At 42.0% G+C, this 17,319-nt stretch overlaps 1 protein-coding gene across 6 annotated transcripts in view; it reads right to left on the bottom strand.

The window, feature by feature from the left end:
* Positions 1–1,154: 1,154 nt before the first annotated feature.
* The window catches only part of Wipf1 (WAS/WASL interacting protein family member 1), a 133,472-nt gene continuing 117,307 nt past the window's right edge, over positions 1,155–17,319 (bottom strand). For all 6 annotated transcript variants that reach the window (XM_017794917.2, XM_008855296.3, XM_029557264.1 and 3 more), the window contains 5 exons: positions 16,825–16,995; positions 13,307–14,068; positions 9,044–9,256; positions 8,038–8,151; positions 1,155–4,000 (listed from right to left, as the gene is read on the bottom strand). In XM_017794917.2, the coding sequence (XP_017650406.1) occupies positions 3,945–4,000; positions 8,038–8,151; positions 9,044–9,256; positions 13,307–14,068; positions 16,825–16,995 (1,316 nt within the window). In that variant the 3' untranslated portion in view covers positions 1,155–3,944. The remainder of the gene's footprint in view (positions 4,001–8,037; positions 8,152–9,043; positions 9,257–13,306; positions 14,069–16,824; positions 16,996–17,319) is intronic.

Here is a 17,319-nt window from a genome sequence, read left to right on the forward strand (position 1 = left end):
CAGGGCTTGTCTGTGAAGTTTCTAGATTGGGTTAATGAGGTGGGAGGATCCATCCTAGCTGTGGGCAGCACCATTTCATGAGTTGGAGTCCCCAGACTGAATAAAAAGGAGAAAACAGGCTTTGAACCAGCATTCAGTTCTCTGCTTCCTGCCTGCAGATGTGCAATGTGGCCAGCCTGCAGCCATGACTTCCTTGCCATGATGGACTGTATCCTCAAACTGTGAGCCAAAATAGACCTTTCCTTACGTTGTGTTTGTCAGATACTTTGTTGTAGCAATGATAAAGTAACTAACATAATGAACTTTTCATTTTCCATGCTTGTGAGATGTAGGATTGACAGCATCTTGTCTAGAGGCCTTTATGGGTTTTTGTTTTGAGACAGGTTCTCATATAGCCCACGCTGGTGTTGGACTTGCTCTGTAGTTGAGGATGACCTTGAACTCTCAATTCTCCTGCCTTTACATCTAGAGTACTGGGTAGAAGCATGTGTCACTGTGCCTGCTAGAGCACATTCACATTTTTGATGCAGGTGTTTTCTGCTAGTGTTTCCTTTTTTGTAAAGGACACCAGGAACCCCCCACTAGCTGATTTACTTCCAATAACTTTGGAATCACTGCCTAAGTATTTGCTTCCTACTTCCTACTGGCAGTGACCACTTGTTATGTGGCTCCAGTAAGTCAGTGTTCAGTGTCTCGTCTCCTCTAACACACATTCATGCCTCTAGATTGTTCCTCACATTGCAGAACAGACAAGGTTAGAGAAAGGACTTCCAATAAAGAGACAGGGCCAGTCTTCCTACCTGCTTAACCACTGTGCTGTGATTAGATATATGTGTACAATACATACACACATTACAGATAATTTAGGAACTGCTCAGGGTTCTGAAGTTTGCAGTGGCTTTGCTGGATTTATTAGTGCCCATGCTGTGGTCTTCCTTGCTTCCAGTATTCATTTACACACTGACTAACATGCAGAGTCTCAGGAAAAACAAATAAGAATGGATTGGTAAGGAAGTGCAATGAATAATGAATATTTAACTTATTTATGAGGGTCATTTTTTTTTGCTTATCTTTGTTTACCATAGTATGAAACAGAAAACAGACACTTGCTTTTTGTTTATATTTATACAGACAGAAAAAGAAAACCCAACAAGTTGACACTGTATCATTTTGCTTTATTTATTGTCTGGCTAACTTACAAAGATGTAGATAGCTAGGGTAGACTGTACCCTACTATTTAACTATCCTGATGACATAGATACCAAAATGTGTCTGTTTACACAGAGCAGTGGCATGAAAAAAAATTCCTCTACAGTCCCTGACTGTAAGCAGGGGAAAATTAATTTCATACCCAGAATTTTAGGATACTTTAATAACTACCCCATTTCTGCTACTAAAATAACAACACTGGAATTACAAGTTAAAATATAAAATACAAATATGCAAATAATCTGCTACTTAGACATAAAAAGTTGATTCCTTTCAAATAACAAAGTAAGGCACCATTGGATTAAATATCTCAGCTTTCACTAAATAAAATGCACATTGAAATATATGCTGAACACTTGAATTTTAATACTGTAACATATATATAGTGATGTGAATGTTAAAATATGGTATTGCATCTTGAATACAATGACAGGAAATTTTATGAAAAAACCATATATGTAAGCTTTGATTTCAGGGAAGAAAATATTCACTTTTGTGATTTGCCACAGGTCAGGCTAAGTACAGAACTTATTCAGAGTTTTATATGCAATTGGGTCACTAACTTCCAAAGAAAGGATGTAGGTGTATTAATGAAACGTTCCCTCAAAAATACATTCTAAAACATCTTTATTATGAATGACAATTTTGAGCTGTGACCCTGTTTCAAATTTAGAAAGGTGCCTGCAAAGTTGAGATATACAAAGAATTGTCCAATTTTCATACCCCTTAAAAATTCAGACCCACGTTTTTTGAGTCAATTTTTTCTCTGCCATATCTGTAAGGAAAGCCAAATTCCATTTTTAGTGAAGTGGGTCTTTTAGGCTCCATTATAGAGATGTTTATTATAATTGGCATCAGAGCAAAGAATCCAAAATAAGGTACAAAATGTTAGAAATAAAATATTTGTCAAGCTTGTTAAACTTTTTATTTCCTGATTCTCGTAGAAAACAGACAAGTGGCAGAGGAGAGGGAGGAACAAGCTAATTACTAAGCCCAGGACTTTGGCAATGAAAGTTATAAAAATACAACATATTCAAATCAGTAAATTCATAATTTATTAGACATTTCAATTTATTAGAACTCCTAAGTTCTGCCTTTTATATAAATGAAACAATCACTCTATAAATAGGAATGCATCTCTCAATTTTTCTTTGGATTGATTTCTCATTAGCAACTCCCAGTAACACAGGAGCAATATACTGAAACCAAAATACAAAGTTCAGGTAGATACATATGTGGTCATGTGCTTTTTAAAGATAATGGCAATATTAACCATAACTATATAAAACATCAAAGTGGAAATACTTTTTCCAACTCTATAGCTAGATTTTAAAATCCCAGTAAAATGCTGTAAACAAAATCATATAAAAAAGGCAAGTCTGGCTCTTCCTGTGATCCTTTAGTGGAGCTTATTTGCATAGATCCAAGACAAGTGATTCTCCGGGATAGATTCAAAACCAATTCCCTCCAATTTCTACTGGTAGGCTCCTTAATTTAACCCACCCCAGTTAGTTTTTTAGGGTTCTGCCCATCATCTCAAATCTGTTCCCTTCTCCCAATTTTGATTTGATGCCTTTCCCTGACTTTCTTCCTTCCTACCTAGCATTCCTAGTCTTTCCTGGCTGGCCCTGAGGGGCTTGCTCTAGAGGAGAGAAACAAAGGCCACTTCAAGTTAGCAAGGCTGGTGGGTGCACCAGTCAGGTGGTGTTAACTGGTGGGAGGAAACTCCCACAAACTTTCAGTTTCTTCCCAATGGCTTTACCCTTGGTGGCTGTAAACTGTATTAAATCAATTTCTGACCTCCTGTACTTGAAGTAACACTTGTATTAAGTGAAGAGGCAAAATAAGGGACCAGAATCTAAGGTCATGATGTCTGCCAAACCCAGTGTTACATTTCTGACTTTTTTGGGGGGTACCTCCTGAATTGCTGAAGGTTATTGTCCAGCAGCGTAGTGATTAGGCACATGTGGCTATTGGACACTTGAGACGTGGAGATGTGCTCTACGTATAGAATGAACACTGAAGTTTGAAGACTTAGTACCAAAAAAGAATGCGAATATCTTACTGATAATTTCTATATAGATTACAGGTTGAAATGATATTTCAGATGCATAGATTAAATAAGATAATTTTTTTTTTTACTTATTTCTTTTCACCTTTTAAAAACATGGCTACTGGTCATTTAAAGACTGGGTATGGGGCTCATATTCTGTTTCTATTGGACAGCTGTGTCCTGGAGCCTACCTCAGACTGCCAAAGAGTGGACATCCTGCAACCACAACAGCTTGCTCAGCAACTTGCTTAGGCGGTCTGTGGTTCATAGAAACAGACAGGAGGCCAAGTGTGCGAAAAAGGCATGGACAAAAACAGCTCTCAAGGACTGTAATAATTATAGTCTGTAGCAAATAAGCAATGAATGTTTGACTTTCTGGGGCTGAAAGCTGGGATACAATTCGTCTCTGCCTACTCACCACAAAAGCTTATCGATCCCAGCAGCCGACCCTGGCAGGTTGCAGCTGAAGCAAGCAATATCTCAAGAATATATACAACCTAAAAAGCTCGGTGCATTTCTTTCCTGATCCCCACCCCCAAATGCACATCTTTCCTCCTCACCCTCCCTTCTGTCATCCTACTATAATTGAAGGGGGCAATGGAAAGGGGAGGAGGGTGTGCAATTCTTAGAGAGCAACAACAGAAGCAACTCTGGTGCTTGGGTAGAGAAGAGCAGGCAAAGATCACCTCGGGGTGGGAGGAAGGGGTGGGGCACCCCTTTCTCTTCGGTTGGATCCACCTTGATGAAAAAGCAGACAAAATATAATTTTGGTTAGAAAGCTTGCATTCTTACTGTGGAAATTCAGGGATGATTGCAAAGGTGCCCACTACCTTACCCCTGAGGCCAAGGGCTATAAGCTAATTGGCACATGTGGAGGTGAACAGAAGCAAGGAGTGATGTGAATAAACATGACTAAAGATGACGGGTACTGCCTACTGAGCGTCTGCAGAGAGCTAAGTAGAAACAAATGTGTGTGGATTATAAAATTGGAAAATAGGGATGAGTGGCTGGAGAGATGGCTCAGCGGTTAAGAACACTTTGCTGCTCTTATAGAAGATTTAGGTTCAATTCTCAGCATCCACATTCAGGGGATCTGACACACTCTTAGGGCCTCCTTGGGCACCAGGTACACATTTAGTACACATATGTACATGTAAGCAAACACTCATACACACAAAATACACATACACAAACACTCATACACATAAAATAACAATAAATAAATCTTAAAATAAGAAAATATGGATGAATAACAACAAAACTACAAAAAACTCACCTATGTGTGCTCCCCTAGACCAATACTATGTGTATATTTTCTGTTTAAATAATGCCTCACCCCCCCTTTTTTCCCCCAGAAATAGGATCATAAGTTAATTTGAACATTTTCCAAGTCAATACTCTTTGTAAATATAATTGCTAGTGACACACTGAATGTTTTTATATAGACTGTCCTATAGTTTAATCAATCACCTTTTGTTGGATAAGACTAATGGATTCAGGGAAGTTGTATTGCATTATAGCTTTATTTACATTTCCTTAGTGATTAGTGATTTTGAGCATCTTTTCATGTGCTTATCAGCCATGTGTGTATCTTCTTAAAAAAATGTCTATTGAAGCACTGAATTCATTTAAAATTTTTTGATTTGTTTTTTCTTTTTGAAAAATTTTGACATCTACTTATTGTGTCTATATATGTGTATGTGTGTGGGCACACATGTGCTGCAGTGTACAAGTGGAGGTCAGGGGACAACTTGCTTCTCTCCTTCCACCGTGTGGGTCTCAGAGAGTGAACCCAGGTTCAAATGCTGTAGGCAGGTCTGCCAGAGGCACATGTCTGCTTGGAAACTGCTCTAAGATCACCGGGCTTGCTCAGGGTGGTTTCTCAGCAGCTACCCTGCAGTGAATCTATGGACTCAGGGACTTTTCAGACAGAACCAAATATCTGAGCAAGGAAAGGAGTTAGAGGGAACACTAGTATTTCATTCTTTGTGTCTTCCTTTACCATTCCAACCAAATTTTTTCTTGAGAAGTCATCTGAGTAAGGATGTATCTGGACCTGCCATCGGTCATAGAGCCTGACTTAGGTGATCTGTTCTTATAAACCAATTTTACAGATGTACTTTAAGTACATGCTAGAAATATTGAAAGCAAATTTGTAAAATTGAGGGGGGGGGCGGCAGTGAAAAATCACCAACTTAAAAACGATTTAAAATGCCTACTCTATTTCAGGTCTGTGTCACTCCAGGAAGCTGTAATAGTGAGTGGGTCATTGTTCTAGCCCTCCAGTTGCACACTGAGTTGAACAGGAAGAAGGATGAGGAGGTAATGTGTTCAGCTGTAACACTAAAAATCTAGAGAGCATGGTGAAGATGCTTCTGTCATTGGTTTAAAAATGTAAGTGCTCTCTGATTCTATTAAGAATGCTTATAACAGATGAGGGAAAGTATTTAGAGTCTGAGTAAACAACTCCTTCAAGTGAATTCATTCTAGTCCCTAAGAGGGAAGAACAGACTACTCTCTTATCAGACAGAAGTGCCCTTCTGAAGAACACATATACTCACCTGTGTGCAAAACATGCAAGGACATCTGTTCCATGGGAAGGCTTATTTTTCACCAAAAACTTCAATCACAGGGCTGGAGAGATGGCTCAGTGGTTAAGAGCACTGGCTGCTCTTGCAGAGGACCCATGTTCGGTTCCCAGCACCCACATGGTGGCTAACAACTGTTCTAACTCCAGTTCCAGAGGACCCAGAGCCCTCTTCTGACCTTTATAGGCATTGCACACATGTGGTGCACTTTTATACATGCAGGCAAAACACACATACACATAAATAAATAAATTTTTTAAAATGTTAAAACTTCAATCACCACTCTGATGATTTTATTATAGTTATAACTTTTGGTATGATTGTCTAGCAATGCAGTGTTCCAACTAAGTAAAATTCTCTAGGATTAGAGCTTTTATTTTGAGCAACAATATTTTATTTATTTCTAGCATCGGACTTAGAAATTTCTCTAGAATATTTTCTAACTCTTTGAAGTCTTCAACAGAGGCACAAAACAAAATCTGATTCACTTAATTTAACCCAGCAGAAGTGTAGACAACAGAAATTGCTGGTATAGCCCTGTGCTACAGCATGAGGTGCTTTGGCTTTTCTCTTGACCTGAGATGGCCATCTGTAAGTCCTTCTTGAAGTCAGCAATTTTGCTTCTAAGCAGCTTTAATTTCAGCTGACATTAACATTCTCTAAGATTGGGAACTAACCAACCAAAAAATATTTAAGAACTGTGTAGTAACAGTCAACAGGCTCTGAGTTGTATAAGGTCCTCTGCTAAGGACCCTAGGGAGGAGGGACCTGGTTGTGGGTGAAGGTGTCCATTATGTGGCCGGTGGGAATGACTTTTATTTATATGTTTTTTATAATTTTACTTATTAATTTTATTTTTTGTGTATGAGTGTATTGCCTGTGCACTCCTGTCATGCAATGAATGCCCCTGGAGGTAAGAAAAGGGTGTCGGATCCCCGGGAATTGAAGTTACAGACAGTTGTTAGCTGCCATGTGGGTGCTGGGAATCGAACCCAGGTCCTCTACAAGAGCAGTCAGTGCTCTTAACCACTGAGCAATCTCTTCAGCCCTGAGTGTTCACTCTTAAAAACTAAATTTAAGAGTTAAGCTATTTGTTCAGGTGACCATAATGTCAGTATAGTAACAGTGCAGTGGCCTGCTGTGTCTGGTTCTGAGGCTGGGGCCACTGCAAGTCTCAACCTCATCAGGGCTACTTTTATATATTCCATGCAATTCTTTTTTAGTCCTGTGTGTTTACTGTTGTGAAGTTCCAGTGTGTATATTTCCTATTTGCTCACATTTCTTCTTCAACAGGGCAAACATAGTTTACTCCCTTAAGGTAGGCAGTACCAGTATTAGCAAGGAATGAGAGACAATTTAAATGTGTAATAATGGTCAATTATTGTATGCTGACTTAATCGACTCCTGTGGAATAAAAACTACATGATAAAACAGGGATGTATCTATTAAGCAGTTATATAAAACCAACCACCAAAAATGCTATACTGTCTTTACAACTGTGTAGTTCAGACTATATGGATATGGACTATAGACTATATGGATAACATGATGGGAAGAGGACTTTGTAAAATGAAAATATCTGTTCTGTAAAGAGATTTATTACATAACATTTTCATATAATATACCTAATATACCAAAAACTATGATTATAACACATTTAAAAGGTGAAGGCTGTTACAGTGATTTGTTTTAATTTTGGGGGGGGTTGTGGTCCTTTTTTTGTTTTTTTTGACAGGGTCTCCTTAGTCCCAGCCCTTCTGGAACTCACTTATGTGGACCAGGCTGGCCTTGCTCTCAGAGATCCACCTGCCTCTGCCTCCTGAATGCTGGGATTAAAGGTGTGGGCCACCACTCCCAGTTTTGTTTTAATTTATGAGACGTTTTTCCAGACTCAGATTACTACGCATAGAAGATGGCTTGACTTTTGCTGTCCCAGGAAGGTCAAAACGGGGAGATCATCCAAAGAAGGAAACTAATAAAATTTAATGAACCTGACAAAGCAAAGGTTTTCTAAGCTTGTAATAAGTGACACCTTAAAATAGTTATTTTTCATTCTGGGTACTTGAGAAGTTACCAGAATTTAGAGAGCTACACGCTGGGCTCTACACAGCGTGTTCCTACACAGCCCAAGGGTAACCTAGGCTTTCAAAGTATGAATCCACTGACAGTTCTAGCAGAGATACTTACTCCGACTTTCATTTCTGGCCAGCTTGCTGGGATAACTCTTAACTGTTTGTACATATGGCTCCGGAGGTGGCAAATCAGAAATTGGATGGAAGAAGAATCTGCTTTCCCACTCATCTGGGGAGACACAAAACAGTACCCTAAGCAACCATCAATCTGCTAGAGAGATTATGGAATGAAGGGTAAAGTGAGACAGAGAAACTAGTTCTGGTTTGGGTCCTAGAAGTTCACAGAGGAGCTGAAGGTGCTTCAGCCGTCCCAGCTTCCCTCACTGACCTTGATCTGCCAATCAAAGTACAATGATTCTAACCAAAGTGATCAGGATCCAACCAGTGTCTCTCAGGAGCTAGGGGCTAAGATATGGAACACTTTTCCTCCTACCAGTAGGCCCGGGTATAATTGGTACCTTTCTTTTTTCATTTCATTTTATTTATTTATTTTTATTTTATGTGTATGCGTGTATTGCCTGCATGTAGGTAAGTGCATCCGTGTCGTGCAATGCCTGAGGAGGTCAGAAGAGGCTGTCAGATGCCCTGGGACTGGAGTTATGGACAGTTGTTAGGTGCCATGTGGGTGCTGGGATTCGAACCCGGGTCTTCTGCAAGAACAACCAGTGTTCTTAACCGCTGAGCCATCTCTCCAGCCCCATAACTGGTACCTTTCTGATAACATGGCAGAGGTAAGCAACTTAAAAACTGTGACCACTGTGCCCCTTACCCACAGCCAACTGTTTAGAAATATAGATAATAAAGTGGCAATTTACAAACAGCGAAGAGCCATTACAAAAAATGGTTCTCTTAGAATTCTGGAATTTCTGCTACGTTAACTACACTGAGACTCAAACAAGGAACAAACCAGGGAAAAACAAACTGCCTTTTTGGAAAGTGGGGGCAAGGGGGAGCATCATAATAGGAAGTCACATTGGGTCCTAGTTAGATGGGATAGTTAGATGGGTACAGAGCAGTGTGGTAACAAAGCAACATCACCCAAATAAGCAAACATCACATACCTTCACAAGATGAATCTTGGAAGCCATTTCGAACCGATGTTGATGGTGGGGGAGGGGGAGGTACCCCAGCACCGGGCCTATCAGGAGGAAGAGGAGGCCTAGGTCCGCTTCTGGGACTGTCCACTCCACTCCTGGATGGCAACTGAGGGGTGGCAGGCAGGGCTCGAGGTGCACTGCCATTTCTGTTTATTGGAGGTGGTGGTGGGAGGGGACCTGGAGCAAAAGAGAACACATTTAGTGCAGCTCTGCTTCACATCCCACAGCCACTGTGGCCATCATCAGTCTGCAATGTAGAATGCCTGCTGAATACATGCCTTTTACCTAGGGAACATGGAAAAATGGGTGGAGACCTTCTGGACATGAAAAACACAAAGTACACATATGCCCATGTGCATAAGTAAAACGTGCAGAGTGACAGCTAAATGGCTGTCTGGCTTTGACTTAGTACTGAGGCTGGAGATGAAACAGTGAAACATACTGACAACCACATAACTGAAAAAACATTTTATCCTTTTAAAGACTTACTGAACTAATTACCATGACATCATGAAAGAATTTTCTAAAAGAAATAAGATAGATATGTCTTCGGAAGACCTGTTTTTAATTTAAAAAATTTTAAACTATTTTATTTATACGTGTGTGTGGCAGGAGCAGGGGTGGGAGGGGGGAGGTCTGTGTGCCATGGCACCTGTATGGAGGCCAAAGAATTCTACCTTCATGCACGTTCTAGGAACCAAACTCAGGTCCTCAGGCTTGAGCCACATTTTTACTGACTGAGGCATCTCGCCAGCCCCCAGAACTAAGTTTTTGACAGTACAGTATTATTGTACGTTATATAAGTGTTTTCCCGTGATGCACACGATCTGTTTCCAGTCAGAAGTGGCATCAGGAAATCAAATACTGGAGAACAGCAGGCCCTCCTTCTGGCTTCCTCCTCTTTGGGAGGCAGATAAGTACAGGGAGTGACAAAATGCTGGTTAATATCCCTGGCTACAGATGCCACAATGGGTCCTGTCCCCAAGCAAGCTGCTGCCTATGGATTCCCTGTCTGTGAAGAGTCAGGCAGTTGTCACCTTTTTCACAACAGTGCTACCAGGAGAAATTAGTGAAGAAGCAAATTAAAAATATTATGCATTTGAAACCACTTTTAAATTTAAGTTCATGGTAATACTACCACCTGACTGTTACAAAATGCAAATCAGACCTCCAATATGATGGTGCCTGATACTATGAAACTTGACCAACTTCATCTTGATATTTAAAAAAGTAAATGTTCATGTTCCTAACTCTCCAATCTATGGACTCTTGCTCCAAACCCAGTTGGCACAAGAGAAAATGTATTTCTATCTGTCATGGGCAGAATGATAATAAAAACAATCTTTTATTGAATACATGTTGAAAATGAAAGACCCTCTTTACACACTTGTTTCCTTTAATTCTTTTTTTAAAAAATTTATTATTATTTTTTATGCGTATGAGTATATTGCCTGCGTGTGTGCACCCATGTCATGCAGTGCCTGAAGAGGTCAGAAGAAGGCGTCAGATCCCCTAGAACTGGAGTTATGGGTGGTTGTTAACCACCATGCGGGTGCTGGGACTCGAACCCGGGTCCTCTGCAAGAGCAGTCAGTGATCTTAATCACTGAGCCATCTCTCTAGCCCCCTTCTCCTTTAATTCTTGCAAAAAGCATGAGAAGTACAAGGCCAGCAGAGAAGGTCTCAGAAATTCTTAGACTCTTAAAAAGTTCACATCAGCTACAAGGAGACCCTGTCTCAAAAAGACAAAAATACAAAGTCCAAGTCAGAAGGCCCATGAGTGGAAGAGCCAGGATTTAACTTCACCTCTTCACATTCTAAAGCTCACTTCCCTAACAATAAAGCCAAACCACATTTCAAAATACAGATGGCCATTGATGACCTCTCACATGCAACTATGGTAATAAAATTGGTACAAATTTTCTGGAAAGCAATTTGGCAATCCTTATGAAATCCATAATTCACTGTGCACAACCACTGATCTAGAAATTTAAAATTTAGAAATTCATCCAAACAAAATACACAGAGATATGCACAAATATTTAGCTACTAAAATATATCACTACATTTTCTGCAATGGCAAAATACAGAGGTGGTGACAGACACCTATAATCCCAGCACTCAGGAGGCTGAATCAGAAGGATCGTGAGTTCAAGGCCAGCCTGAATTTATATAGCAAGACCAGACCCTGTGTCAAAACCAAAATCCAAAACAAAATCTAGCAGTAGCCCACATGACTAAGGGAGGGAACTGATTAAATAAGTCAAGGTTCACCTATAAGACCTTATATTGTGTTGCCATTAAATGTTGGGCTGTAGCTGAGCGTGGTGGCACATGGATATAATCCCAGCACTTGGGAGGCAGAGACAGAAGGATCTCTATGAGATCAAGGCCATCCTGGTCTACACAGTGAGTTCCAGGCCAGCTAGGACTACAGGAAGACCCTGTCTAAAAAAACAAAAACAAAACTTAGTCTATAAATAATCATATCAGAAAATGTTAGATTTTTTTTACAAAAAAGGGAAAGTACCCCACAATTCATGTAATGTGACATCAATGTTGCAAAGATTATGTTGTTCATTTTTAAAAACTGTCATCAACTGTCCATGGCATAGTGATATGAAGGACTGCTTTTTTAAAGATTTTGCTTTTATTTTTAATTATGTGTATATGTGAGTATTTGTGTTTGTGCATCAGAAAGAGGGTGTCAGATCCCTGGAGCTGGAGTTGTGAGTGGCCTACTTGGGTGCTGGGAATAGAGGTCCTCTGCTACAGCAGTTCAGCGGTCTCTCCAGCCTAGTGCCAGCATTACAATCACTGGGGAACTTTGAACTATCTTGAGGTCCATTATCTTCCCAAACCAATTGTACGAGAAACTATGGGAAAAGGACCAAGGTTTCCGTGGTCCTAAAGCACCCCAGGTGATTCCAGTCTGTTTTCAAATTTGAAGACTACAGGTTTAAAAAACGGTGTTTATTAGGTTTAAGGGGTCACAGAGTCAGTCAATTTCTTCAGAAAAAAAAAACAAACAAACCCAAAACCTCACTTATGACATGAAGTAGGTATGTTAAGGTTAAATTTAAAAAGTAGGGGTCAGGGGTGGGGCTAGATGGTGGAGTGCTTGCACAGCATGACTGAAGCTCTGGTTTGATCTGCAGCAAAACACATACACACACAATTAAAAGTGATGGTCTACTGTCCATCTAAACCATATTAAAGTCAGTCACATGGGCATATTAAACTGAAAGTGCTTATAAGTGGGAGAAAGAGGGTGAACAACACAGTCTTCACATTCCATTCTATACTGTGGGTGGGGGGCATTGGGGCTTCAGCAGGCTCTTTACTGTGATGCTGGGAACCGAACCCAGGGCCTCATGCATGACAGCCAACTTATTCAGCACTGAGCTACATCCCCAATCTAACATGCAGAATTTGTTTCTAACTAGATGCATTTTTTATAGATAAGATTTACACCTTGCTTGATACTCCAAGGGATTTATGTATCAGAGATGTTAAAAAAGGGTGAATTGGATTTTTGTCTGTGCAATGGTGGGTGGGAGGGCAGTGGCCAGAACAGGGTAGCAGGCATCCTCCTCTATCACAGTCTTTTCCTTTTAGAGGCAATAGTCGCCCTCTAAACCTGGGGCCTGTGTTTTCTTGGCTAAGCTGGAGCCCCAGCCATCCTCTTGTCTCTGCCGCCCTCAAAGGTGAGGTTATATAGGCTTTTGCTGGATATTTGAGGATCAAGCGCCCTTCACTTGAGCTATCTCTCCAGCACATCTGTATTGAGTCTTTCAATATTTGAAGCGTGGCTAAGGGAGAGAGAAGTAGGTAACTGCCTTGTTTTGGCATCTCGTGGGCCACTCCTGAATGAGATAACATTCCCAGTGAAGCTCTCTAAAAGCAAGCTTCGCTTTAGGGAGGCAGGGTAGCAGAGAGTGAGTACAAACAGTGGGAAATCAAAGTTCTTGCTCTTCATTAGTAACTTGTAAGTAGTATCTTGCTAACTTGCTTGCAACCAGTTCTTTGTTGGTTGTTTGTCTGCTCAGCTCTAAAGCACAAACTGAAATATCTTCCCCCTTCCTCGATGTTTCCCCCAGGTCCTGACAACCTACAATCGGGAACAGTCTGAGGGCTTGCCTATGGTTTTGTTCTGTTTTCCAAATACTGCTGGCTGGGGGTATTTGGGCAGGGTTTCCCGGCGCCGACTCCACCAAGTCTTCCATACCTGATCTGCCCGGCGGGTCCCTCACTGGCGGAGGAGGCCTCTCGTTGGGCGGCGGCGGCAAAGGGCCGGAACGTCCCGGGGAAGGCAAGGGGGGTGCAGAGGATGTGAGGGACAGGTTCCTCTGGGGGAGCTTGGGGATCTCATCCCCGCCGGGGGTCGGAGGCAGCGGCGGAGGCCCGGGCCTGCTGGGCGGGGGAGGAGGAGGTGGCGCCTGGGACGTGGAGGAGGGCCGCGGGGTGGAAGGCACTGGAGGCTTGCTGTTCTGCGCGGGAGGCGCGGGCACCGCTTCTCGGTGGATGGGGGGCCTGTTGCCCACTGGAGGCGGCGGCGGAGGAGGCTTGTCGTCCACGGCCCGGCCTGGGGTGGGGGGCAGGGGGGGCCTGGAGAAGGAGGAGGAGCCCGAAGGGTTCTGGCGCACTGAGCCTCCTCCAAAAGCAGCACCTCGGTTTCCGGGAAAAGGGGGAGGGATGGGCCCCACGCTGGGCTGCCTGGGGGATCCCAGCCCTGCTGGGCTCCCCCGGTTGTGCAGATTTGACTGAATGGGTCTTGGTGTATTTGGGACTGGAGGAGGGAGGCTCTCGGGCTTTGAGCCCACGTCGGGCCTCGGGGGAGGCATTCGGTTCCTGGGTGGCTCCGGGGGTCCACTTCTGTGGCCTGGAGAGGGCGCAGGGAACCGCCCCGGGCCACTTGGAGGCGAAAAGGGCTTGGCAGATGTAGATCTTCCTCCTGGTGGCAAAATCGGTGGTCGGCTTCCGCCAGAATCTAAGGAGCAAGAAAACAGATACCCGGTTGGAGAGTGAACCCTAAAGAAACAGCTGGGGTGTATTCCCGGCTACCGGAAGGCCTTTCCCACAGTGCTATTGATTATTGGTAACTAGTAGCTACATAAACTTATATTAATTTTATATATATTTGTATGGTTCTCCTGGAGGCAGAGCGTCATATAGTTCTCTGTTTAGCTCAGGTTTTACAACCATCAGCTTTCAGAAGGATTCCAGAATTGTCAGGTAGCCAGGGCTTGGGAGAGGTCCCTATTCGTTGAGAGGACAGGAACACAAGTCAGGACAGCAGGATTTCTGCTAATGATTTTGGTTGATCTCCACTGTCACCTTTGTCCTCTGGTCCTTACACCACTCAGGTTTGAAAAATAATTCAGCCATCTTAGGTGAGAAAATGAATTACCCCTGTGTAAGTATCCTTATTCCAGAACTGACATCGTCCCTTTGGGAAGAAATGCTCAAGGAATGGGGGCTTTAATAGAAGTTATGACTGCATTAAGAAAGAACTAGAAAGGAAAAAAAATTGACACCAGTAGGACTTCATTTGCAAAGAAGTAGGCAAGGACACATTTTTAAAAAACCCAACGACTAGGTTAACTTTCAGTACTGGCAAGATTGAATGTCCCTATAACTGCTGTGGTTCAACAAGTGAACCAAATCTTTGGTTGAACTAAATTTGTTTCCTCCAATAAACCAAAATTTGAGGAACTAAAGGAGGAAACACATGAAGCAAATTTCAACAGCTTCTTCTTGAATCTCTTGAAACCCAATGTAATTTTTGAAAAATGGTTATCTTTAAAATATTTATCACTTCAATCAACTAATAAATATTTATTATGCACCCATATTCTAGATGTTAGAAATAGATAAGTCAAAAAAAATCCTGCTCACTTGTATTTTATATTCTTACAGGAGAGATAAACAACTGGTAAACAAGTATTTTCTAATAGTTAATATGTACAAAATAGCAGCTAGAATAAAATAATAGATCAAAGTGCCCTGAGAGGTCAGGGCAGATGGGGTGCTAGAGCCAGCTCTTCTGAGGATAGGACATATGAGCTGAGGCCTAACAAAAAGGATCCAGTTATGGGAAGATGAGGAAGAAGATCAGGTAGAGGGCTAGCAGCTACAAATGCCCTGATATGGACAGAAGCATCAAGCCCCAAACCAGAAGCCTAGGTACCACAGCACACGGGAATCCACAGGAAATGGATCCCAAGTGGCTAGGCCAGAGGAGGTCAGGTTTATCCCAGCACTTGGGCCGATTTATTCAGTGGAATAATGTGAACCCGAGGGAGATTTTTTTTTTTTTTTTACTTTATCATTAGAAAAAAGAAAGCTATATTTTTCTTTACTAGGTGGTGGAGGTCTATGTCGCCAGCTTGTGATTTATCTTCTAAATTTATACTGAGGCTATAGTTACCATCTACCCTCACATAACTACAGGTTTCCTGGAACTGACTTCAGTTTCGTTACCTGTTGTGAAAATACTGAATGCATGCATTTTTTCCAGCTGCCTAACATCTTGTTGGCAGATTTTAGGGAAATAACTATATTTCAACACAAGTCTGTCAAACTTCTGTAGGCGTCAGAAGCGAGACTCATGCACTCTTCAGGGTTTTGTTTAGGAATGATCAAGTTCATCTTTTCTCCACTTTCAGGTTCACAGGCACTACAGGACATATTCCCAGGACTCTCTGCAGAGAAGATGAGTTGAATATTGAGTCCAAAATCTGAAATGCTTTAAGATCTGAAACTATATTTTGACAGTGCTGGGAATTGAACTCTTGTTTATGCTAGCCATGTACTCTGCCTTTGAACCACAGCCCTAACTCTAAAATCTGAAGCTTTTTGAGCAGTGGTATGGATGATCCCACAAGTGAAAAATTCAGTACTATAAAACTTTGCTTAGTACATAAAATTAAAAACAGCTGGGTGTGGTAGCACTCCCCTTTAATCCCAGCACTCGTGAGGCAGAAGCAGGTGGATCTCTGTGAGTTCTAGGCCAGCCTGATCTACATAGTGAGTTCCAGGCCAGCTGGGGCTACAGGGAGACCCTGTCTCAAAAAGATTAAAAACAAACAAACAAAAAACAAACAAAAAAAATTAAAAACATTGTATGCAATCACATTCTAGCTGAATGTATAAGATCTACATGGAACCAAAGTAAATTCTGTTTAGACCCAGGTCCCATCCTCAAGAGATCTCATCATGTTTATGCAAATATTCCAAAATCTGAAATTCAAAATACTAGTTTCAAGGATTTCAGACAAGGGATACTCAGAAGTGGCACTAAAATACCAAATGTCTGTCATGCACAACACCTGTTGGTACTTAGTGAGATTTGTAACTATAATTTCTATGACATGCTCCACAGTATGTTTATAAAATGGCTCACAAATATTTGTTGCACTTGCTAGGTCACTGGGCAGAGTCTGGGGGATTCAAGTTCTATTTGCCCCTTCTTGCTTCTCTTCCCAATCTAACTCACCTTTTAAAGAAGTACAAAGAGGATGGGTTATCCTGAGGACATTGGGAAAATAGTTCATAGTTCTGTGGGGCTCCCTGATCCTGGCTGATCAAGGTGGGGAGCAGGGCTACAGCCTCTCATCAAACAGGGGTAACATCTCAAACAACGTAAATGTTTTAAAGGGCACAGACAGAGCCTTTGGTGGGCCTGACAAGCCTCTAACTGCCAAGTTGCCACTTCAATAAATCAGATAAGGAAATTCTTGGTACCATTATCCCTGTTGGCTGTGGATCTCAGCTTCGGCATTCCAGCCTGGAACAGTCCTCCCAATCCAGGAGGTCCACCCCCTCCGAAATTTCCACTGCCACCACCTCCGCCGCCACCTCCACCAGCACCTCCACCATAGCCACCACTGCTACTGGCACCGCCTCCTTTTGGTTCTGGAGAGGAAGAAAATACATGTGAGTACGCTACCCAGCCTGGCTGCAGGAAGCCATAAAGCAGCAATGAGACAGCTGGCTGGAGCTCGGCCTCTGCTGGACAACATGGATTTCTTCACTTAAAGATGGGATTTTAAGCAGCTGCCCTACCCACAGTCAGGGCAGAAGGGGTTTCTTTCTGCTGCAAGGCTATACTGGTGCAGTGGTAGAAGAAATGGTAAGAGGTGGTGGTCAGTGCTCACACTGCCCACTTGACTGGCTGCCATAAGGGATAATATCTATTTGTCCTATATCCTAAAATTTAGCAAATAAAATGATCTTTAA

Source organism: Nannospalax galili, unplaced genomic scaffold (genome assembly GCF_000622305.1).
Source record: "Nannospalax galili isolate Female #2095 unplaced genomic scaffold, S.galili_v1.0 scaffold346, whole genome shotgun sequence".
In the NCBI taxonomy this organism is placed as follows: domain Eukaryota; kingdom Metazoa; phylum Chordata; class Mammalia; order Rodentia; family Spalacidae; genus Nannospalax; species Nannospalax galili.